This window comes from Carcharodon carcharias, chromosome 15 (genome assembly GCF_017639515.1).
Source record: "Carcharodon carcharias isolate sCarCar2 chromosome 15, sCarCar2.pri, whole genome shotgun sequence".
NCBI lineage: Eukaryota > Metazoa > Chordata > Chondrichthyes > Lamniformes > Lamnidae > Carcharodon > Carcharodon carcharias.
In genome coordinates, this window is record NC_054481.1 from 130,904,229 (window position 1) to 130,927,059 (window position 22,831).

General features: G+C 46.9%; 1 protein-coding gene across 1 annotated transcript; it reads left to right on the forward strand.

Annotated features, from left to right (window-relative positions):
- The first annotated feature begins 1,169 nt into the window (after positions 1-1,169).
- smim1 (small integral membrane protein 1) lies at positions 1,170-21,082 on the forward strand. The gene is made up of 3 exons (XM_041207501.1): positions 1,170-1,694; positions 14,515-14,656; positions 18,924-21,082. The coding sequence occupies exons 2-3, from the start codon at positions 14,553-14,555 to the stop codon at positions 19,048-19,050; spliced, it is 231 nt and encodes a 76-aa protein (XP_041063435.1). The 5' UTR covers positions 1,170-1,694; positions 14,515-14,552; the 3' UTR covers positions 19,051-21,082.
- Positions 21,083-22,831: the final 1,749 nt, after the last annotated feature.

Below are 22,831 nucleotides of genomic sequence, written 5' to 3' on the forward strand. Positions count from 1 at the left end.
TCCCCTCGGGTACTCTCCCCCTCATTCCCCTCAGGTACTCTCCCTGTCATTATCCTCAGGTTCTCTCCCCCTCATTCCCCTCAGATACTCTCCCCCTCATTCCCCTCAGGTACTCTCCCCCTCATTCCTCTCAGATACTCTTCCCTCAGGTACTCTCCCCCTCATTCCCCTCAGGTACTCTTCCCCCTCATTCCTTTCAGGTACTCTTCCCCCTCATTCCCCTCAGGTAGTCTCCCCTCATTCCCCTCAGGTACTCTCCCCTTAGGTACTCTCCTCTCATTCCCCTCAGGTACTCTCCCCTCATTCCCCTCAGGTACACTTCCCTCATTTTCAATACCAATATCATCACCCATCCCTCAAAATATCCTACCCTTGAGGTCTCTGTCTTTGCACATTAGCACTCATCGCCAGCTGACCTTTCCCTCCAAACTCCTTGAACACGCTGCTCCTTCCAAATCCATGTCGATCTTTCCCATGTGCTTGAACCTATCTTTGAATCTTTGCAAACTTGGCTTTGCTGGCATCTAGATACTGGGGTGTAGAATAGCTGGAAAGGTTACCCCTTATTGAATGTGAGGGGGGTGTGCGACCACACTCAGTATATCATGTTGGGAAATGCCACTCTCCCCACAGCAGTCATGATGCTTTCATTCTATGCCAGGCACAGTTGTCCCACTCTCTCAAATGTCAAACCAGACGCTGACTCCTGGACGCCAAGTGTTCTCCAGTTTACACCTGGCTCAGGTGTATGTGGCTAGTGCGTCTACAACCAGAGCCATACAGCCTCAAAAAACATCACTGATGAGCTCTTTGGGGTACCGCTGCCTGGATTGATCTGGGGAGTCCTGCGGTACCCACTGGAATGGGGGTCATGACTTGGGTTGAGCTGCTGCATCCTCCACAACCTGACCAAGGGCAGCAGGCCCTAACGCCCAGGGTACAAGGGTCACCTGAGGGAGGAGAGGAGAAGAAGAGCAAGGCAGCTGGCACATTCCCCATGTTCTGGCAGCTGGTGCTGTTCTTATCACCTCCTTTTGAGGATCTATTGGCCCACACATCTCTATCCTTCATTTACTGCTTTCTCCTGTGTAACTGAGTTATCAGCGCAAGGCCGGGTCACTGTTCTTGCTAATGTTGTTTTCCCCTGAAGGGATGGTGGGGGATGGTAAATAGGTGCACCGAGCGAGTTAGAAGTTAATCAGTGGCCTAGAAGGGACGAGGTTGAACACTTTGATCCCAATGCCATCAGTTTACTGGATTTTGCAATATATTGCAACACAGCAAGCTGGCCCGATCAGAGAGTCCTGCACTGCACTCTGACTTTCTTTCCAGCTCTGTTTATGCAGCAGACTAACTGAGGGCCCAGGATTTTTATTCCATGTTGCTGCTATCAGTGGAAGATTTTCTGGGTGATATTGTAAAGTAACTGTGTTGTGTCTTTCAGTCCCACATGACAAGAGCTCACTGCCAGGAGGCAGCTGCGTAATCTGTAAACTCCTCCAAGATTTCATTGCAGAACCATCTGGAAGCTATTGCTCTGGTACTTTCCTGACTTTCAGCAAACTTGTAAGAATTTCTGGAGATTTCATCAGTTTTAAGCAACATTCTTAAGCGTTGGTAAATCTGACCTAACTGCTTTCAAACTTTGAAGCAATTTCCAGCACGGAGAACAGTTTCCTTTAGCTATTTATCGGGTGAGTTAATCTCTTCATTCTATTTTGGCTTGAAACATATGAAGAAGTTCCAATTTAAGGCTTGATTTTGTTCTTAGGTTTAGTAATTTAGACATCATTACGAGTACATTTGGAATGGAGAAAAGAACCTTAATCATTCCAAGAGTAAGGACTTCAAATACAATTATTTGGTTGTCAGACATAAAAATCAATTTGTGATCTTTGCCTCATAATTTAATTCTATCATCCAATCCAATAGTTTTTTAATGCAGGGTACCGTTGAGTTATTTCTGTAATGTGAAACTATTTGATAACCATCAGCATTGCTGTTAACATTCTTGTATACCTGAGTTACTATGGAACTGTGAACATACAGAGGCAAACTAAGGAGGAATACAATAAACTAAAGCACCTTACAACATGCTCGATGAGCTCTCAGAATATGATGCTGTCTTACTGTTAAGTGGAAAACATCAATCTTAACAGTAAAATACAGGCTTCCCTTAAACCTCATTGGCTCCTGTCTGCTGAGCGACTAAACCAGGCCAGAAACACCCTCAGGTCAATTCCTAACTTATCCCAACTAGGTCAATGGCAGAGGCTGCTGCAATTAGCATTTGTCTCGACAGGGTAGGGGGATAATAAAATCGAATGGGGCTTCTGACATTACAGTAGGATGAAGTGCTTCATTTATTGTCAAGCACTGTGGTAGTGAAAGATGCTGTATAAATGTGTTTTCCCCTGTCCCTCTATCAGACCCTTTCCTCAAATGCAAAAACTCTCCCAGGGTTGGATTGGACACCGCAGCCCTCCCTCACCCCACCCCCACCCCCCCCCAAACCCTTCGGCGTGCTCCCAGCAGCGGTTACGGGCTCCCGGTTTGATCTGGAGTGCTCCTCACCCAATTCGAAGCTAAGCCTGTCAATTAGGTTGACTTCCAGCCAGGAATCCTGTTGGAAAAAGATTAAAACTCCGCCGCAAGCAGAGAAACACAGATTTCCAATGTTTCCATCTGAAACTCTGACCCCACCGCGGCTTACAAATTAGCCCCTGTCTATGTGTGAGGGCTATCAGGTCTGGAAGCGACAAGATGGTGGTCGAGAGATTCAATAACAGGAGCTAGGAATAGAGAGGAGTCACTATCACAACCTCGGCTCATTTTAAAAGAAAATTCGATGGGCACTTGAAGGAAATAAGCAGGGCTACCAGGATAGAACTGGGGAATGGGACTCATGGATTACTCTGTAGAAAGCTGGGATGGACTGGATGTGCTGAATGGCCTCCTTCTGTGCTATAAATGACTCCAGGAGTATGAAATGACTATAGTCTTTTTAAAAAAAAATCATTATACATCCGTTGTGTTTTTCTCCTGTTCTCTGCCTAAAACCAGGTCTGACCCACAGTGCCTATGACCTCCACCACAGGTAGGACAAGGAGGCAGGTCCTGAATCCAGGGCAAGCTGGAATGGGAATTGAACCCCATGCTGTTGGCACTAATCTGACCCACCCTGGCTGTCCAACCAACTGAGTCAACCAGCCCCCAGGGAATTGGAGTTGCTGCGGCACATACACTTTTACATGCATGTTGTAGCCTGGAGCTGTGGATGGTGATAGTAGAGGCTGCTATTTCTTTCCATCACATGGGCTGACCAGGAATCTCTCCCGCTCTTAGCGCCTGCCTCGTGTGTTGGAAGGAATTACAAGTTGATAATCAACCTGTTTGGCCACATTATGAATGCACCTTCCCTGGCCATCAAGTCCTGGAGTGGGACTTGAATGTGGAGTTCCATTCTTTTACTGCCAATGTATTTTCTATTCAGCCCAAAACCAATGGAACAATTCTCACACTCTAAATTAAACAAGTTTTGCTTCCTGTTACCAGAATATAGTTAGTAATTCTGGTGTGGATAGTGAGGTCATGAATTATTCTCAGTCTGATAAAAGATCACAGGCCTGATATATTAACTCTGTTTCTCTCTCCACAGAGGCTGCCTGACCTGCTGAGTATTTCCAGCATTTTCTGTTTTTATTTCAGATTTTCAGTATCTGCTGTATTTAGCTCCTGTATTACTTTCAGCCTCTTATTCTGATATTGGAATTATATATCTCCCATCCCCTGTGGCCCGTTAACTGTTAAAATGCTGTTGGCCATGTTCAGAATCTCCCAGTCACACACATATATACATGTTGAGGAATAAAAATCTATTGTGTTCAGCCACACACACCAACACATAGCACCATCAGTACATTCCAGCCTGATTTAGCAGCAGCACTTTGCTCTAGCACAGTCTGATCTGTACAACCCATTCTCAATGTGTTTAATGACGTTACTCCCTTTGTGAGCCAGCATCATTAACCGTTGAGAATCAGTGACCCACCGACACCTCAAGGCTTGTGACATATAACAGTAGAAACCAACACATCACCTAAGTTTGGTCACCAAACAATGAACGACCAAATGATAGAGAGAAGGGGATAAATCAGAATTAGACAGGTCACACATACTGTACAGAGGCTGACAGTTTTCAACCAGTCATCAGCATATTTGTTTATTTGCTGGGTGTAGAATGGATCATTCATTTAGTCTCCTTGGGATTTCTTACCCTAAATATAGCTTCTAATATCCTGAAAATAATCTTGATGCGGGACTGTCATAATTCAGAGGTCAATCCAATCCTCCCAGGGTATGGTCGTGCAGTGCTTATGTTACTGGACAAATAAACTTTCAACAGGCCGTAAAGCAAGCAAAAACATGGGGGTTGGAATTTGGGACAAAAACCAATATCGCTGGGGCTCCACACTGGTCCAAGTGCTGCCTGCAGTCCTGTTGGGAATGAAACAGGCACCAGAAAGAGGCACGTCTGAAAGAGATTCTAGAATTCCCTGAGAATTCTGTCCAGGACACTGTTGTGAACCCAATTCTTGCTAGCTGTGAGCTCTCGTGTCATTGAAAGGGCAGTAGAAGATGCCTAGGTGTCCATTATCTTAACATTAAAGGATTCATCCTCCCTTTAGGAGTGCTGACGAGCTACCAATTTGGCAGGTTTGATGGGCCAAATGGCCTCCTTATGCCCGGTAACAGTTCTGTGATTCTATGACTCCTGGGAAGGGTGTCAGGGCGTTTCTAATGGAGAGGCAGTGAACCGGGCTGCCACTGAAGGCAGATTGAGACAGGCACCACTGAAGCACTCTAACGGGTAGTTCACCTTCACCACGTGAAAGACCCTTCTCTCCACCATTTGGGAGCAGCCAGCAGGCTTCGGTGTGGATGTTCGGCTGGGGGAAGAATTCTCTGGACAACCTAAACCTAAAATCAAGTCTTATGTCATGATACAGTGCTGCTGAGCAAAGACAGGAGAGAGATCCTACAGGTAATTCCAGTAGCTAATATCAAAAGGAAAGAACTTTTGTAGTATTTACATCCCGGCTTTTACATCCTTAGATAATCTTCACAACCAATGAGCTGTGATGTAGGCAAACATGCTAGCCAATTTTCACATAACAACGAAAAATAAGCAGGAATGGATAAAGTACCAGATTATCTCTTCTTACTGGTGTTGTTTGACTCAGGAGACCTCCCTTGCTCACTTCAAATAAGCTAAAGCTGTTCAATTACATTACCATGCATCATGACTGGTTGAAGACTCCCAATTCTTTTTTTATTCAGTGGATGTGGGCATCACTGGCTAGGCCAGCATTTATTGCTCTTGTTCAGAGGGCATTTAAGAGTCAACCACATCCAGTCCAGGGAAGGACAGCAGATTACCCTTCCCTAAAGAGGATTAGTGAACCAGGTGGATTTTTATGACATACCAAAATGTCATCATCAGACTTTTCATTCCAGATTTTTTTTTTTTAATTACTGAATTCAAATTTCACCATCTGCCATGGGTGGGATTTGAACCCAGGTCACCAACACATTACTCTGGGTCTCTGGAATACTAGCCCAGTGACAATACCACTATGCCACCACCTCCCCTCTCGAGTGATAAGTAGGACAGAATGTCACAGGCTTTGGGCCTGCACAGCATTTACTCCGGGGATCTGATGGTGCTTTGTCCTTCGCTCCATTCTCTCTATCTCTCTCCTCGCTCACAGACACCTGACTTCAGCTTCTTTGGCTCCCAGGTACAGTGCAGCCCTCCAGTGTACAATCTGTTGTTAGCCACATCATGGAATCAATGTTGAAAGTTTTCAAGTGTGCTTGCAAATGATTTTGAACCTGAGACGAAGCCCAATGGCCTTGAAGCATCTGCAACTCCTCCATACAAGAGGTCCATTGGGACATGGCTTCTTCTAATTAAGGTAGATGACCAAGGCATCTAAATTTGTGATAAGTTATTCGACTTGGCAACTAGCTTCCTCCAGTTCTTCAATATCAGGATCTTTAACTTTCTACTGGATGTTTAAAACTGGTACACAATAGTCTCAGAGAAAACAAAGAACTCGCATTTATATAGCACCTTTCATAACTCAGGACATCCCAAAGCATTTTACAGTCAATGAAGTACTTCTAAAATGTAGTCCCTGTTGTCATGTAGCCAAGTCTGTTGTTGGTGATCCACGTTTCACTACAATATAGCATTGTGTTCATATTTGTTTATCAGTATTCTATCTAAAGTTATTCCTTTTACTAACCAATTGACCGAAAGTGCTGGTTACTGTTCCAATGAACTAGTTAAGCTTGTCATCCAGAGATAAATTATCCCATATAGTTAATCCTAGGTAATAAAATCTATGTACGACTTCTAGTTTGATATTAACTATCAAAATTTCTGCTATATTCAATGTACCTTGACCCCTGATAACGTTCTTCTCCAGACTGATGGCTAGACGAAATTAATCTCAGGCTAATGTAAAGTTGTTGCAAAGGATTTTAATCTCCAGTTCCCAACGTGGGACAAAAATTGCAATATCAGCAAAAATGAATGCCTTTGTCAACAGATGTTTCATTTTGCTTTATTGCTCTTGTATGCACAATGTTCAGCACCATTCGCGACTCCTCAGATACTGAAGCAGTCCATGTCCAAATGCAGCAAGACCTGGACAATATCCAGGCTTGGGCTGACAAGTGGCAAGTAACATTCACACCACACAAGTGCCAGGCAATGACCATCTCCAACAAGAGAGAATCTAACCATCGTCCCTTGACATTCAATGGCATTACCATCACTGAATCCCCCACTATCAACATCCTGGGGTTAACATTGACCTGAAACTGAACTGGACTAACCATATAAATACTGTAGCTACAAAAGCAGGAAAAAGGCTAAGAATTCTGAGGCAAGTAACTCACCTCCTGACTCTCCACAGCCTGTCCAAGGCAAAAGTCAGGAGTGTGATGGAATACTCTCCACTTGACTGGATGAGTGCAGTTCCCACAACACTCAAGAAGGTCAACACCATCCAGCACAAAGCAGCCCGCTTTATTGACACCCCATCCACAAACATTGACTCTCTCCACCACCGATGCACAGTTACAGCAGTGTGTACCATCTACAAGATGTACTGCAGGAACTCACCAAACCTCCTTAGGCAGCACCTTCTAAACCCACCACCACTACCATCTAGAAGGACAAGGCTGGCAGATAAATGGGAACACCACCACCTGGAAGTTGCCCTCCAAGTTACTCACCATCTTGACTTGGAAATATATCGCCGTTCCTTCACTGTCGCTGGGTCAAAATCCTAGGACATGCTCTCTAACAGCACTGTGGGTGTACCTGCACCACATGGACTGCAGCAGTTCAAGAAGGCAGCTCACTACCACCTTCTCAAGGGCAATTAGGGATGGGCAATAAAGGCTGGCCTAGCTAGTGATGCCCTCAACCCATGAATGAATATAAAAAATTAAAGAATTTTCGATGCAATCTGACAATTAGCACGAAATGAGAAAACATCATGGAACAGAATATATCAAAGAGTGAAATCTGCACTCCTATTTCTCAGCTTTATAGACAGAGTTGGACATAAGGATGCTAACAAATGCTGATTGTTTTAGCAATATCTATGATAAAACAAGTAATGCCATTAAATTTTGAGACTTACAATGAGTACATGGCTTTTTATTACTACTTGTCATGGAGGTTAGATCATTATAACACAACAGTATTACAATATCTCATCCTTACCTGGGTTTTGTTCAAATCCAATAGTGCAAGAGTGCAGTGTTGCTTAACCAGGCTAAGATTACAATAACGGTACAGTGTGTCAAAACTAACACTTCCAGGACTGAATCCGTGCCGGATTTTGGATCTTGCCAGTTTTTAGATTGGATGGTCTGGACGGGGTTGGGAGGGTCAAGGGTCTCTCAGGCCACTCGGAACAAGGGAAAAGACAAGCGTGCAAAGCCGATAACTGGTCAGCACACCGCTGTGCCAATGCAGCACCTAGTCAAACAAGCCAGTAGGTTATTTTACTCATCAAAAATAATTCAATTTCATACATGGCAATTTTTAGACATTGCTGGTGTTCTGCCATTCCAATAAAATGTAAACATAAACTTACATAGGACACTCCAGAACACTCCATTCGGCCCAATGTTTATTCTGGAGTTTATATGCTACATGAGCCGTCTACCCTGCTTCATCCCACCCTATCACCAAATCCTTGAATGACTTTCTTCCTCGTGCACTTTGGAAGCTCTTTCATTCAGTAGTTTGGCTGCTTTGGTGCTGAGCAGTTCTGCCTCACTCTGGGAAAATCTCAGGTATCCCCTTTAAAACGGCAAGTATCTTCAGTTTAAATTAGAAGGAAGCATCCTAAAGAACTGGCAACAATGGAAAGGACATTTCATAGACACAAAGGGAGACTGTGCACAGCCCTTCAAGGTCAGAATGTATCAGGACATTTAATCATGCATTCCATAACTGATTCAAATTACTAAGATGCTTTGCTGGGTCATTGTTCTGATGGTTCAGTTCAGTGGGACAGAGCCGCACCAAACAAAAAGGCTCCAGGGTGTCTCTCCCTTCTGAATGGGGTTCCTAACGCTCCAGAAGATTCTGGAATTGAAGATTAAACTCCAGAGCTGTTGTGAGCAAAATCCAGGAGAAAAATGGTAGCATTTTTAAAAACAGTTTCTTTAATCATTTTCTTTGAAGGCTTTAATTTCTTAATAAATTATCACTGACAAAAACAAGGAGAAAAGGCTGTTTGAGTGACTGTCAAGAATGATTCCAAACAGGTCATGAAGATTCGACTCTTGTGGGAAGGTTTATGAAACAGCTGCAGAGTGGTTGGAGGTGAATGGTGATGTGATAAAACCTCTAGGAATAGAGGCAGGATCCTCCCCGATTTGCACTAAGTGTGGAAGCGGGAGGGAGGGTTGGCCGCAGTGGTGGCTTTACACACTGTACCGTCCCAAACCCACCATGTTCAGTATGCATTCCCGGGATAGGCACCGTTTCCATGGGGGGGGATGGGCTCCAATTCGCCAGCCACGCCACCACCTCGCCTCTTCATCACGCCAGGCACCACATTTAAAGTCCGGCCGTGCTCAGTGCTTCCAGCCCAGGGCTGCAGCAAAGATGACATGGCCCCGAGAGGCAAGAAGACTGCAGCCCTCGAGCGCCTTTTGGATGCTGTGGAGGCTGCTGTGATGTCCTTTACCCCACCCCTGGCCACGGGAGGGGCAGCTACATTATCATTCCGGCTTGGTAGGTGATGGCAGTGGTGATTAGTGCCAATGTTGTACAGAAGAGGTTGGCCATCCAATACAGAGGGTGAATGATCTCACCAGTGCAGCCAGGGTATGGTAACCACCTCATCACTCTAAACTCACACACTCACAAGCCCATCACACATTCACTGGCATCTCGCTCACTGCCAGCTCAAGGGGCATCACCTCTCACTCTCTCACACACACCCTCACATCTCCATCTGGCCTCATCTCCTCTGGAGACTGCCCCCTCAGCCCTCACCATCTTGAGGCCACTTGCACAAATCAATATGTGCCCCACACACACACCCTGGGATACCGCGTTCCCCAGTACAGCCCTCGCCCTGCAGCCTCTGCCCTTGTCTGAGGCCACTTCTCCCCCTTCCCCAAACAAGCCCTAGCCCTGCAGCCATTGAAAAGCCACCCCCCCACCCCCACCTTATGGCTGGTCTGGTAGGTAGAGACCTGCCCATGAGACCCCCTAAAAGTGATGTGGTTCTGCCTGTGAAGCCTGGCGCTGATGCCTGTGAGTGCTGCCTGAAGCAAGGTAGGCAAACAAACCATGAAGTCCCGAGCGAGGTTCAGCGCGCCAGATGTAGGCCTTATTTCTGCTGTTGTGAAACACTTCAGGGTGTTTTCCCACTGACATGGGGGGACAGTCCAGCAGTGGGTGGGAGGGGGGGTGGAGGGGTGGTAGGAGAGAGGGTATACGTCCACCGGGCTGGCCTTATAACGTTCTGTGGATGTATTACAGGGGTTCCTGACATCCGATGGTGGGGAACACGGCCCACCACTGACAGGCTGAGCGGACGGTCACAAACTGGTTTCACAACGTCCTGAAACCGATTTTTGGCCTTCTCACCATATTGTTCACTCGTGCCACAATACACGCCCAGCGCCAGCGGGCACGGGAAATCCTGGCCTCACTCTGACCAGAAGAAGCAACCCAGAGTCTAAGCTGAGTGTCAGCCAGGCTGGTCATAGTGGCAGTGAAAATATCCCTAGAGGGGAATAATCATCTCAGCTTCCGATTCCTGATTCCTGTCACTCCACGTATATGGTTAGAATCTGCAGAATTAAACGTGGCTGTGATGAATAAAGAGCATTTTGACTCTCACATTGAAGAAAGGCAATTTACGGCCAGAACGCAGAAGGAGGCTATTCGGCCCATCCATTCCATGCTGGTTCTCTGTAACAGCTACTCTGCTGATCTCGCTCCCTTTCCTTCTCACTGTAGCTCAGCAATTTTTTTTTTCTCTTTAGATAATTAACCGACTCCTTTTTGAAAGTCATGATTGAATCTGCCTCCCCCACACTCCCCCTACAGTGCATTGTACCTGAGCGCAAGTCAGTGCATTCAGGAAAGAGCAGGACAAAGTTGGAGAAAAACAAACTTCCTTCTCTTCTTGGTTATGGTGGCCCATAATGAAGAAACGATGTCCAAAGCCTCGCTGGCACGACTTAAATTCTCTGCATGTTTTCCCAAGTTTCGGATCCCAGCCTTGCTGAGGAGAATGGCAAACACACAGGGTTAGTCAAAGGAGAAAGGTCAGGGGGAGAGATCGACCCTGCCCTGGCCAATTCTTGCTGTGGTGAATGGAGCGGGTTGTGAAGGGTAGAAAACATTCACTAAAATTGATGCTACTTTTGAAAAGAAAGAATACGTTTGACTGTAACCACCCTGCACAGCTTCAGGATGCTTCAGAGAAGTTCACAGCCAAACAATTACTTTTAAAGTGCTGAGTGTTGAAGTGCAGGAAACCAGAGCAGGTAATCAGCATGTAGCAAAACCCCACTAACAGCAAAAAAATAAAGAACCAGTTAATATGTTCTGGTCCTGCTTGTTAATCAGTATTGGGCAAGTCATCTGGAAAACGTTCCTGCTCTCCCTTTAGTGTCATGGGATCTTATACAACAGTGGTGCTGTGGCTTAAGTAAAAGATGTGGATGCAATGCTCCCCCTGGTGCTGCCTGGGGTTTCTGCTCAACTTCCGGAATGATGTGTGTTTTATACAACCGCAAAAGTAAAAAAAAAACAACCTGCAAATGAATAGGCATTGAATAAATTTGTGCTGGATGATTGCATTCATGATACAGAATGAAGGAAAGGTGAAACAAGTAGACAAGTTTGTCTGGAAAGAGTATTAAGGGTTATAACATTAGGGCAGGTGATGGAATAAAGATACGGATCAACAATGATCCAATTGAATGGCAGAACAGGCTCAGGGTGTTGAGGGGCGTTGGGGAGGGGGGAGTGTGTGTGGTGGTGGGGGAGGGGGTTAGTGTGTGTGGTGGGGGAGGGGGTTAGTGTGTGTGGTGGGGGAGGGGGTTAGTGTGTGTGGTGGGGGAGGGGGTTAGTGTGTGTGGTGGGGGAGGGGGTTAGTGTGTGTGGTGGGGGAGGGGGTTAGTGTGTGTGGTGGGGGAGGGGGTTAGTGTGTGTGGTGGTGGGGGAGGGGGTTAGTGTGTGTGTGGTGGGGGAGGGGGTTAGTGTGTGGTGGTGGGGGAGGGGGTTAGTGTGTGTGTGGTGGGGGAGGGGGTTAGTGTGTGTGGTGGGGGAGGGGGTTAGTGTGTGTGGTGGGGGAGGGGGTTAGTGTGTGGTGGTGGGGGAGGGGGTTAGTGTGTGGTGGTGGGGGAGGGGGTTAGTGTGTGTGGTGGGGGAGGGGGTTAGTGTGTGTGGTGGGGGAGGGGGTTAGTGTGTGTGGTGGTGGGGGAGGGGGTTAGTGTGTGTGGTGGTGGGGGAGGGGGTTAGTGTGTGTGGTGGTGGGGAGGGGGTTAGTGTGTGTGGTGGGGGAGGGGGTTAGTGTGTGTGGTGGGGGAGGGGGTTAGTGTGTGTGGTGGGGGAGGGGGTTAGTGTGTGTGGTGGGGGAGGGGGTTAGTGTGTGTGGTGGGGGAGGGGGTTAGTGTGTGTGGTGGGGGAGGGGGTTAGTGTGTGTGGTGGGGGAGGGGGTTAGTGTGTGTGGTGGGGGAGGGGGTTAGTGTGTGTGGTGGGGGAGGGGGTTAGTGTGTGTGGTGGGGGAGGGGGTTAGTGTGTGTGGTGGGGGAGGGGGTTAGTGTGTGTGGTGGGGGAGGGGGTTAGTGTGTGTGGTGGGGGAGGGGGTTAGTGTGTGTGGTGGTGGGGGAGGGGGTTAGTGTGTGTGGTGGGGGAGGGGGTTAGTGTGTGTGGTGGGGGGAGGGGGTTAGTGTGTGTGGTGGGGGAGGGGGTTAGTGTGTGGTGGTGGGGGAGGGGGTTAGTGTGTGTGGTGGGGGAGGGGGTTAGTGTGTGTGGTGGGGGAGGGGGTTAGTGTGTGTGGTGGTGGGGGAGGGGGTTAGTGTGTGTGGTGGTGGGGGAGGGGGTTAGTGTGTGTGGTGGGGGAGGGGGTTAGTGTGTGTGGTGGGGGAGGGGGTTAGTGTGTGTGGTGGTGGGGGAGGGGGTTAGTGTGTGTGGTGGGGGAGGGGGTTAGTGTGTGTGGTGGGGGAGGGGGTTAGTGTGTGTGTGGTGGGGGAGGGGGTTAGTGTGTGTGGTGGGGGAGGGGGTTAGTGTGTGTGGTGGTGGGGAGGGGGTTAGTGTGTGTGGTGGGGGAGGGGGTTAGTGTGTGTGGTGGTGGGGGAGGGGGTTAGTGTGTGTGGTGGTGGGGAGGGGGTTAGTGTGTGTGGTGGTGGGGGAGGGGGTTAGTGTGTGTGGTGGGGGAGGGGGTTAGTGTGTGTGGTGGTGGGGGAGGGGGTTAGTGTGTGTGGTGGGGGAGGGGGTTAGTGTGTGTGGTGGTGGGGGAGGGGGTTAGTGTGTGTGGTGGTGGGGAGGGGGTTAGTGTGTGTGGTGGGGGAGGGGGTTAGTGTGTGTGGTGGTGGGGGAGGGGGTTAGTGTGTGTGGTGGGGGAGGGGGTTAGTGTGTGTGGTGGGGGAGGGGGTTAGTGTGTGTGGTGGTGGGGAGGGGGTTAGTGTGTGTGGTGGGGGGAGGGGGTTAGTGTGTGTGGTGGTGGGGAGGGGGTTAGTGTGTGTGTGGTGGGGGAGGGGGTTAGTGTGTGTGTGGTGGGGGAGGGGGTTAGTGTGTGTGGTGGGGGAGGGGGTTAGTGTGTGTGGTGGGGGAGGGGGTTAGTGTGTGTGGTGGTGGGGGAGGGGGTTAGTGTGTGTGGTGGGGGAGGGGGTTAGTGTGTGTGGTGGTGGGGGAGGGGGTTAGTGTGTGTGGTGGTGGGGAGGGGGTTAGTGTGTGTGGTGGGGGAGGGGGTTAGTGTGTGTGGTGGTGGGGGAGGGGGTTAGTGTGTGTGTGGTGGGGGAGGGGGTTAGTGTGTGTGGTGGGGGGGGGGGGTTAGTGTGTGTGGTGGGGGAGGGGGTTAGTGTGTGTGGTGGGGGAGGGGGTTAGTGTGTGTGGTGGGGGAGGGGGTTAGTGTGTGTGGTGGGGGAGGGGGTTAGTGTGTGTGGTGGGGGAGGGGGTTAGTGTGTGTGGTGGGGGAGGGGGTTAGTGTGTGTGGTGGGGGAGGGGGTTAGTGTGTGTGGTGGGGGAGGGGGTTAGTGTGTGTGGTGGGGGAGGGGGTTAGTGTGTGTGGTGGTGGGGAGGGGGTTAGTGTGTGTGGTGGGGGAGGGGGTTAGTGTGTGTGGTGGGGGAGGGGGTTAGTGTGTGTGGTGGTGGGGGAGGGGGTTAGTGTGTGTGTGGTGGGGGAGGGGGTTAGTGTGTGTGGTGGTGGGGGAGGGGGTTAGTGTGTGTGGTGGGGGAGGGGGTTAGTGTGTGTGGTGGGGGAGGGGGTTAGTGTGTGTGGTGGGGGAGGGGGTTAGTGTGTGTGTGGTGGGGGAGGGGGTTAGTGTGTGGTGGTGGGGGAGGGGGTTAGTGTGTGTGGTGGTGGGGGAGGGGGTTAGTGTGTGTGTGGTGGGGGAGGGGGTTAGTGTGTGTGGTGGGGGAGGGGGTTAGTGTGTGTGTGGTGGGGGAGGGGGTTAGTGTGTGTGGTGGGGGAGGGGGTTAGTGTGTGTGGTGGGGGAGGGGGTTAGTGTGTGTGGTGGTGGGGGAGGGGGTTAGTGTGTGTGGTGGTGGGGAGGGGGTTAGTGTCTGGGGTGAGATGGCGGGGAACGTGTTGGGTGTCTACTCCTGTTCCTAAGTTGCATTCAGCTGTTATTATCCAACCAACCAGCGCACGCTGCATTAAAAGAAATTCTGGTTCTGAACGTAGATTAACTAAAAGAGCATTAAAGGCCTGAGTTTTGTGTTTGTGACAGATCTGACCAACCTTCAGCAGCACCGATTGAAGTTAACAATGAACACTCATGAGACAGACGTACAGTACAGCCGATGGAATGACAATGCTCAGGACCAGGTCACCATCAGCATTTCTGCAATAGAAGCAACAGGTTGTAAAAGGTAAATCTCATTTCAAATGAGATTATTCTATAATCCATTGTGTACTCAGAACATAACAGTTTGTGGACAGGGATACGTCTGTTCCTTCAAATATCTCTGTCTGAAGTTTCAGTTAAAAGTTTAAATCGAGGAACTCAGCACAAATTTAAGTTTGTTACTTTTAATCAGTAAGATGCCTAAACTGAAACAACATAATGGTGCCATTGTGGTTGTACAGATGAGTGAAATCTCACAGGAATTACTTTTAATGTTGTTAATTTAATAAATAAAAGGTTGTAGAACAGGTGTGAATTTACAGAACAAAAACAGAAACAGAAATACCTGGAAAAACTCAACAGGTCTGGCAGCATCTGCGGAGAGGGACACAGTTAACGTTTCGAGTCCTCATGACCCTTCAGCGGAACTAAGTAAACATAGGAAAGGGGTGAAATATAAGCATTTGCTTCCTTTTTTTAAATCTAGAGAGGCTGTGGCATAGTGGTATTGTTACTGGGCTAGTATCCTGGAGACCCAGGGTTATTCTCTGGGGACCTGGGTTCTAATCCCATCCATGGCAGATGTTGGAATTCAATAAAAATCTGGAATTAAAATCTAATGATGACCAGGATTGTCAGGAAAAGCCCACCTGGTTCACTAATACCCTTCAGGGAAGGATATCTGCCACCCTTAGCTGGTCTGGCCTAATGTGGACTCCAAATGCACAGCAATGTGGTTGACTCTTGAACGTGGGCAATAAATGCTGGCCCAGCCTGTGATGCCCACATCTCATGAAAGAATTTTAAAAACTGATCACTTTTCTCATATTCTCTGTCATGGAAGCCCTTACTGTTGCTAGGATACAGTTACATGGAAGCTATTCTCTGCTCGAACACTCTAATGACTGTTCATATGGCAATCATCTTCTTAAAACCAACTGCTAGTTAAACAGGTGATGGGCATTAATAATCCCAACTGAATAGAATAAAAAAGTTGCAGCTGGAACATTTTGTGTGGAAGTTACTAGTATGGAGGAGTTGGTTTTTTTCGGGGGGGGGGGGAGGTGGGGGGAGAGGGGGAGGGGAGAAAGGGGGAAGGGGGAAATAAACCATCTTTGACTAAGAGGCCAGAGCCTGGATTAATTCCTCCACCATAACCTCTTATTGTGAGTAACGATGACCAATCTTCATGTTTCAACCTGGACCTTGGGGCATTACTGGGCTTTGGTGCTGAGCATTAACCAGCATCCATGTGGCTTCCAGTTGAAATCATTGACTAGTGAACGAGAGCAGGAACCCTGGCTGATTTATCCTCACCAAAGTCTAGGAACAGCAAGGCCAATTCTTGCATGGTTGCTGTCCTGACTGCAATCAGCTCACTCAAGCAATAAAATCTCGGTTGAAAGCTTCACTTGCACCTCCTTCAACTTGATCTACTGTATTTGCTGCTCCCAATGCAGCCTCCCCTACACTGGGGAGACTAAATGTAGACTGGGTGACTGCTTTGTGGAACACCTTCACTCAGTCTGCAAACATAACCCAGACTTTCCTGTTGCTTGCTATTTTTGCTTTCAACACACCATCCTTTTTTCATGCCCACATGTCCATCCTTGGCTTGCTGCATTGTTCCAGTGAAGCCCAACGCAAACTGGAGGAACAGCACCTCATCTTCCGATTAGGCACTTTACAGCCTTCCGGACTTAACATTGAGTTCAACAACTTCAGACCATGAACTCTCTCCTCTATCTTTACCCCTTTTTTTTAAACCAATTGTTGATTTTTTTTTGGGAGTTTTAAAATTTTAATTCTAATTTTTTTATTTCTTTTTTTTTTTAAATCCTTTTTCCCCAAACACCAACCTCCCACCTCTACAGGTCCATCTGTCACTTGTTTCTATGTTGTGCTTTCACAGAGCGCTGACCCTTGTTCTGCTACTAACACATTCTGCTCTTAACTTTATGCCACTATCAGCACCTTCTTTACTCTTTAACACAACCATTAACACTCCCTTTGTCTTGTGTCTATGACATTTTTGTCAATCTCTCCCACCTATCCCTGACCTCCTATCTTGCTCCACCCCCTCCTACACAGTATAAAATCCCTCATATTTCTATTTCTCTTTAGCTCTGAAGAAGAATCATATGGACTCAAAACGTTAACTGTTTCTCTCTCCACAGATGCTGCCAGACCTGCTGAGTTCTTGCAGCATATGATGTTTTGATAATAAAACTTGGGGCCTTCCCAATCTGAATGTGTCCCACCTTCTGACACTGGCAGAGACAGTAGCAAAGATGCCAGGCTCATGTCTAATGGTGCTGGGCCCACGCTGGAAGTGAGTTTATTGACACTCTCTGAAGAGAGAACAACATCTGCACTTGTTCCTGGCAAACCTGTTGCTGCTGGGCATAGTTTCTGATCAGATCTCCTGGTCAGCGTTATCACCATTCAGATCTTGGAAGTCCTGTGGATGTTTCCTGTTTAAAGTATCTATCGCAGCAGTCGGCTGCCAATCAGGGAATCAGCCTCAGAAACTCTTCCTGCAGCAGCTTCTTGAGCTTCTCCATGTCTTCAGCTTGTTCCAAATGTGGGTGCTGGACTCTGTCAGCTTGACTCGACAACTTCCACAGGACATCAGTAATGCTGTGATGATGAAGTGAAGTTGCCTTGTTCCTTTAAATGACGTGTCTTTGATGTCGAAGTGAGCTGCTGGCCCTGAGGCTGGTTTTCAGCAAAGAAATTGCTCTTTCCGGAAGTGAGTTTCCCTGGTAGCCGATTGCTGAGTATGACAGGGAGGGTGGCAGGTGAAACTATAGGAGTGACACATAAAAACAGAAAATGCTGGAAATACTCCGAGGGTCAGACAGCATCAGTGGAGAGAGAAGCAAGGTTAAGGTTTCAAATCAGTGGAGTTTTGTCAGAGTTCATTTTCATGGGTGATAGTGTGTTAGCACTAGAACCTCAACTTACCACGTTATTAAACCTCTTGCTTCAAAATCTGTGCCAATTCTTGGAGTGGCACAAGTTGCAGTGGCAAACTCTGCCACCTTTACTCCAGATCACCTTACAGGATCTCCTGCTCTCGCTGCCCATCAGATAGACTTCTACCAACACAGACACCTGTGCAACCCAGAAAATCTGGTGTGTGAGTGTGTATTGGGATCGGGGTGGGGGAGGTGCGAGGGTGTGGGGGGGGGGGAATGCGAGGGGGTGGGGGAGGGTGCAAAGGGGTGGGGGAGAGTGCAAGGGGGTGGGGGAGGGTGCGAGGGGGTGGGGGGGAGTGCGAGGGGGTGGGGGACAGTGCGAGGGGGTGGGGGGAGGGTGCGAGGGGGTGGGGGAGGGTGCGAGGGGGTAGGGGAGGGTGCGAGGGGGTGTGGGGGGGCAGGGGGTGCCTGTGGACACCTCTAAGGCTGTTGCTGCTTCTGTCATCTTGCTGAAAAGTGATATTTCCCTTTAACTCATCGCAGTCTTTAAAATGTTGTACCAGGACTGCATTTCCCTCACTCCCAGTGGCAGGAAACTACTGACAGCTTTCTGGCTTCTGAACAAAGCTGGAGCGTTGTCAGCTGGTTTTGCTGATAATGCAACTGTGTCAATCTTCCAGACCCATGGTTTTCATTGACTGAAACAAACACCTTTCAAGTTGATCAAAAAACTTTGCAAGAAAAAAAAGTAGAGGGCAGGGTTATCACAGGTAGGGTTAGAGTGAAACAATAAAAATTAAAGTTAACATATAAAATCAAACAGAGAATTGAAGTATCACAGGATAGCCACTAACCATGTGCTAAATTATGATTATTTCAGTCGATCGGGGTTATAATAGAATACTATTCTATTTTGAATAAAAACATAAAACTGCAGATGATAGAAATCTAAAACAATGCTGAGTTCTAATAAAGAACATCTACTTTAAACTGCAACTCAGTTGATAGATGCTCAATTCCAGAATTAAGTTTTAATGTTCCAGTGGTTTATGAAAATTTTTTTCAATGTAATCTGGATCCCACTGTAATTTTGGAGTTGGTTGGGGGAACCAGCAGAGAAGCAGTGGGAGTGGATGAAATCTGCGATTTCTGGCAGCTTCCTCGAGTTCCTGACACAGTTAGACTTGGTGTACATTTTCTGTGTCAAAATACTAAAGGAGGCTTTTTACAGCAGCTCCTCTGAACTTGCCAGCGTTTTTAGGGTTAGTATTGTCGCTGTACTATGCTGCTGTATCCTTGTGTCTTGCCATTGCTTGTAACGCTGATCTGATTTAAAATCTGAGCATGTTTTTTGACTTTCTCCTTTTTCAGGATATTTAATAAATTATGCACTGGAAAACTAGGCATTGCGATGAAAGTCCTTGGAGGAATTGCTGTGTTTTGGGTCATCTTCATCGTTGGTTATGTGACAGGCTACTATGTCCACAAGTGCAAGTAGAAACTTAAAGCAGAAAGCTGGAAGTTACTGCATTCCTATTACATCTGCTGAATAATTCTGTCCTGTTTCAGGTGTGATCTCCACAGCAGCTCCCCTGTCTCCTGTTTCAATATAATGAAAGAATCAATCTAAAATTCACCCATAGTGAGCCATTGTTTGAATCTTGAACTCCAAATTTAATCCTGGTGTAGTTTGTTTTTCTTAAAGGAACAGCGTTCCCATGGGATTGTGCTGAGGAAGACACATGGACAGAGGCGGGTACACCACTAGCAGCAGCTCGATGGCATCACTGCACCACAGTCACGGCAATATAAATATCAGCAGCACATAGGCCAACTTTAATTATTTTTTACTTTTTGAGAAAAACTGAAACGAAGCTCCCTTCCTCCAAATGCGCCATTCAGTTTTTAATAAGTCAAATACTGTGGATGCTGGAAATCTGAAATAAAACTAGAAAATGCTGAAAATACTCAGTAGGTCAGGCAGGGTCTGTAGAAAGAGAAACAGAACTGTTTCAGGTCAATGACTCTTCATTAGAGCTGGCAAACACTCTTTGACCTGAACTGTTAATTCTGTTTCTGTCTCCACAGATGTTGCCTACCCGATTATTGTGTCCAGCATTTTCTGTTTATATCCCATTTTAACTATCTGGATGTGTTACTGAGCCAAACAGACCAGGGATAGGTTTGATCCCTGATCTCTCCTGTAAACTGTCTCAATGACCTTGGAGTTTGGAAGGAAATTTTCCAAAGTTGCTTCTCCTGGTTGCTTTCCAATGACACCCTCCTACTAGAATATCCATGCGTGTAGGCTATGGGTGAGGAGGTGATCAGCCTGTGATGTCCTCCAAGGACGTATGACCTGCCAGTGAGCAATGTGTTTCTGACACATCAGTTAGGAGCTGTGCCTGTGGAATTGTCTCCCAAGGATGGGTTAGTACATGTCAGTAGAGAACGATGGAGGAAGAAAGGAAAGAATATTCAAGAATAGTTGACTTCCCAGTTATCTTCTCTCAATAAACCAAAACCTCACTGGCAGGAAAGTACAGCTGTGTTTAGGAGTTGGAGTGCAGGTCTCCCTACACCAACACAAGCTGTTAATGCTCCCACTTACACTGCTGATAAAATGTCAGAGCTGTTTATACCTAGGGCCGTGCCTGTGAGCTTTAAATATCCAACCACTTAATACACCAATCCATTCACAGATTGTCCAAAACCCCTTTCCCATCCCCAAGTGCGTTGCTACCTCTGACAGGAGGGGGAAATTTGAGGGCTAATATTAGGATGATAGTATCATCACTCCTCACATGGCTCAGTGAAGATATACACCATCCAGTGTAGTGTAAGATACTATAATACAGATTCAATGTTTGTTTTAACTGAAGAAAATGCAACTGTAAAGTTATAAGTGTGCACATGGAGAGTCATTTTCCAATTCTTCACTTTTGGTAGGACATCACATGTTGGAAATTTGAGTGCCACGCCAGGTCATTTACTGATCATTTAATTTAATTGATGGTGGGTAAAACATGTGCAATGCACACCAGAGAGTGAAGCCTCCCACCTAAAACACAAGCCAGAAAATTAATCATCCTATACGGATATATCTACATGTGCATTGACAAACGTGGATGCAATATTTACATAGTCATGTACATGGTTTGTACAATTACACACACACACACCCAAACACCCTCTCTGCTAACAGCATGGAACCTCTCCAATGGCAGGCTTGGGACAGAAAACCGGGTCCCCGATTGACTTTGTGCACCCAAACAGTGATGTGGCAAATTTCCCAAGATATTTTTGGAGCCAGAAGGGAGTTGTACCACAGAGCATGTGCCATGCTTAAATAAAATGATTATTAAAACTGGATCTCACACTGAATGTTGTAAGATTGGATGAAGCTCCGTCACAGCACACATCTCACCTTCTGAGCAGGCCGGAGGGTCTGGTGTGTAGTGTCTCTGTAAATAAGGCTGCCGTTGTATCACTGGATCCTGAAATTTGGCAATAAACAGTTCTCTACTTGTGCACTGAATACTTGTGAACTTTTCATGTGCCTGTATATTTTTGACTCTTTGTTGAAGTCTTTATTGAAACTTCACTTTTTCACAGTGTTGACAATTCTCAATGCAATATAGGCTCCAGATAACGAAGTTTGGAAGGGTGGGATTTGTTTAGTTCTCATTCTGAAGATTAAATTGGACAATGATGACCAATTCAGGAGGGCACACCATTTTCAGGGCGTATGATCACTGCCATCAATACTCAAAGTCCCACATTTACTTACAGGCCAAACCATTCGTTTCTGGGTATGTCGAAAAGACCTGTCTACAACATCTCTAGTTCACTGCAGATGCAGTGACTAAAGCAGGCTACTGTTTGGAGGCTGATTTATGGATGTTAGGCAATCAGACATCTCTTCCCATTGCAGTGAAGGCCAATACAGCATTAGGCTTCGCATGAATAGAGATGAGCAAGAAAGAACAATCTCCCAGACTTCATTTTAATACACTGTAGTAAGATGGCTCATTGTCCAGGGACAACTTTTCTCCGCTCGGAGCTGGGTGGGGGGGCTGGTTAAAGTATGGCATTGTTGCTTTATTTCCTTGGTTGATCAATAATACTTCTCCTGTTAGTTGGGTGACAAGAGGAGAATGTGGACCAGGGTTAAATCGATTGTCAAAGAGGGGGAAGGGAGGAAGTGGCCAATACTGCACTGTGAGGAACCACTGAAGCGTTTTAGGGTGGGGAGCGATGTGGGGGTTTTTGGGGAAGGCTGAAGTCCTGTCTAGCTAAGTTTAAGGCTATAAATACAAACACTTAGACACGTTGATAATAACATCATAACACAAACATATACAGAACCATAGGGGTATATTTTTCAGTTGGGTACTCATCAAACATTTGTTGGGCAGTGTGACAGTGTTAACATTGCTGAGGCCACCTGATTAGACAGAATCTGCTTCATGTACATAATATGGACAAGATCCCAGAGCATATTGAGTATGCATGTGGCTCCTTGGAAAAACTGTTTGGTACATTTAAAGCAATGTAGCCACTGAAAGGTAAATGACTACGTATTGGGATTTATTGGTTGCAAGGCCATTAGTACATTCATGAATATTTTAGCCTTTGCAAAGGTTATTTGCATAACAAACATCCCTATTAAATTCCGTGTCTGGCAAACAAACTTGGAAGCTGGAGCTCCATGTGGTTAGTTTATGGAATAGTGCATGCAAAAATGTTTAACAAAAACAAAAATAGCTGGAAAGACTCAGCAGGTCTGACAGCATCTGTGTTGGGGGGGGGGGGGGCGGTCGGTGGGAAACAGTTAATGTTTCGAGTCCATATGACTTCTTCAGGACTAAAGAGAAGTAAAAATGTGGTGAAGTATAAGCTGTTTGAGGGCGGTAGCGACAGGTGGAGCTGGATAGAGAGCCAGTGATAGGTGGAGGCAAAGGAGAGACTGCGGAAAATGTCATAAACAAAAGGTCAAAGGGGTGTTGATGGTGGTGATATTAACTAAAGGAATGTGCTAATGGTGACATTAAGGGTAGAAAGCAGGATGAGCAAGTGACAGATAGCCCTAGTGGGGGTGGGGTGGGGGGAAGGGATCGAAATAGGCTAAAAGGTGGAGATAAAACAATGGATGGAAATAAATTTTAAAAATAATAATTATAGAATAGGTGGGGGGAAAAATATGTAAAAATTAAAAAAACAAATATTTGAAAAAAGGGGTGAGGATGGAAGAGAGAGTTCATGGTCTGAAGTTGTTG

What these genes read in the sequence shown, in the direction of transcription:
- smim1 (XM_041207501.1), top strand. Translation starts at nt 14,553, where the DNA reads ATGAACACTCATGAGACAGACGTACAGTACAGCCGATGGAATGACAAT. An exon ending in GAAGCAACAGGTTGTAAAAG is followed by an intron (nt 14,657 to 18,923) that starts GTAAATCTCATT and finishes CTCCTTTTTCAG; the next exon opens with GATATTTAATAAATTATGCA.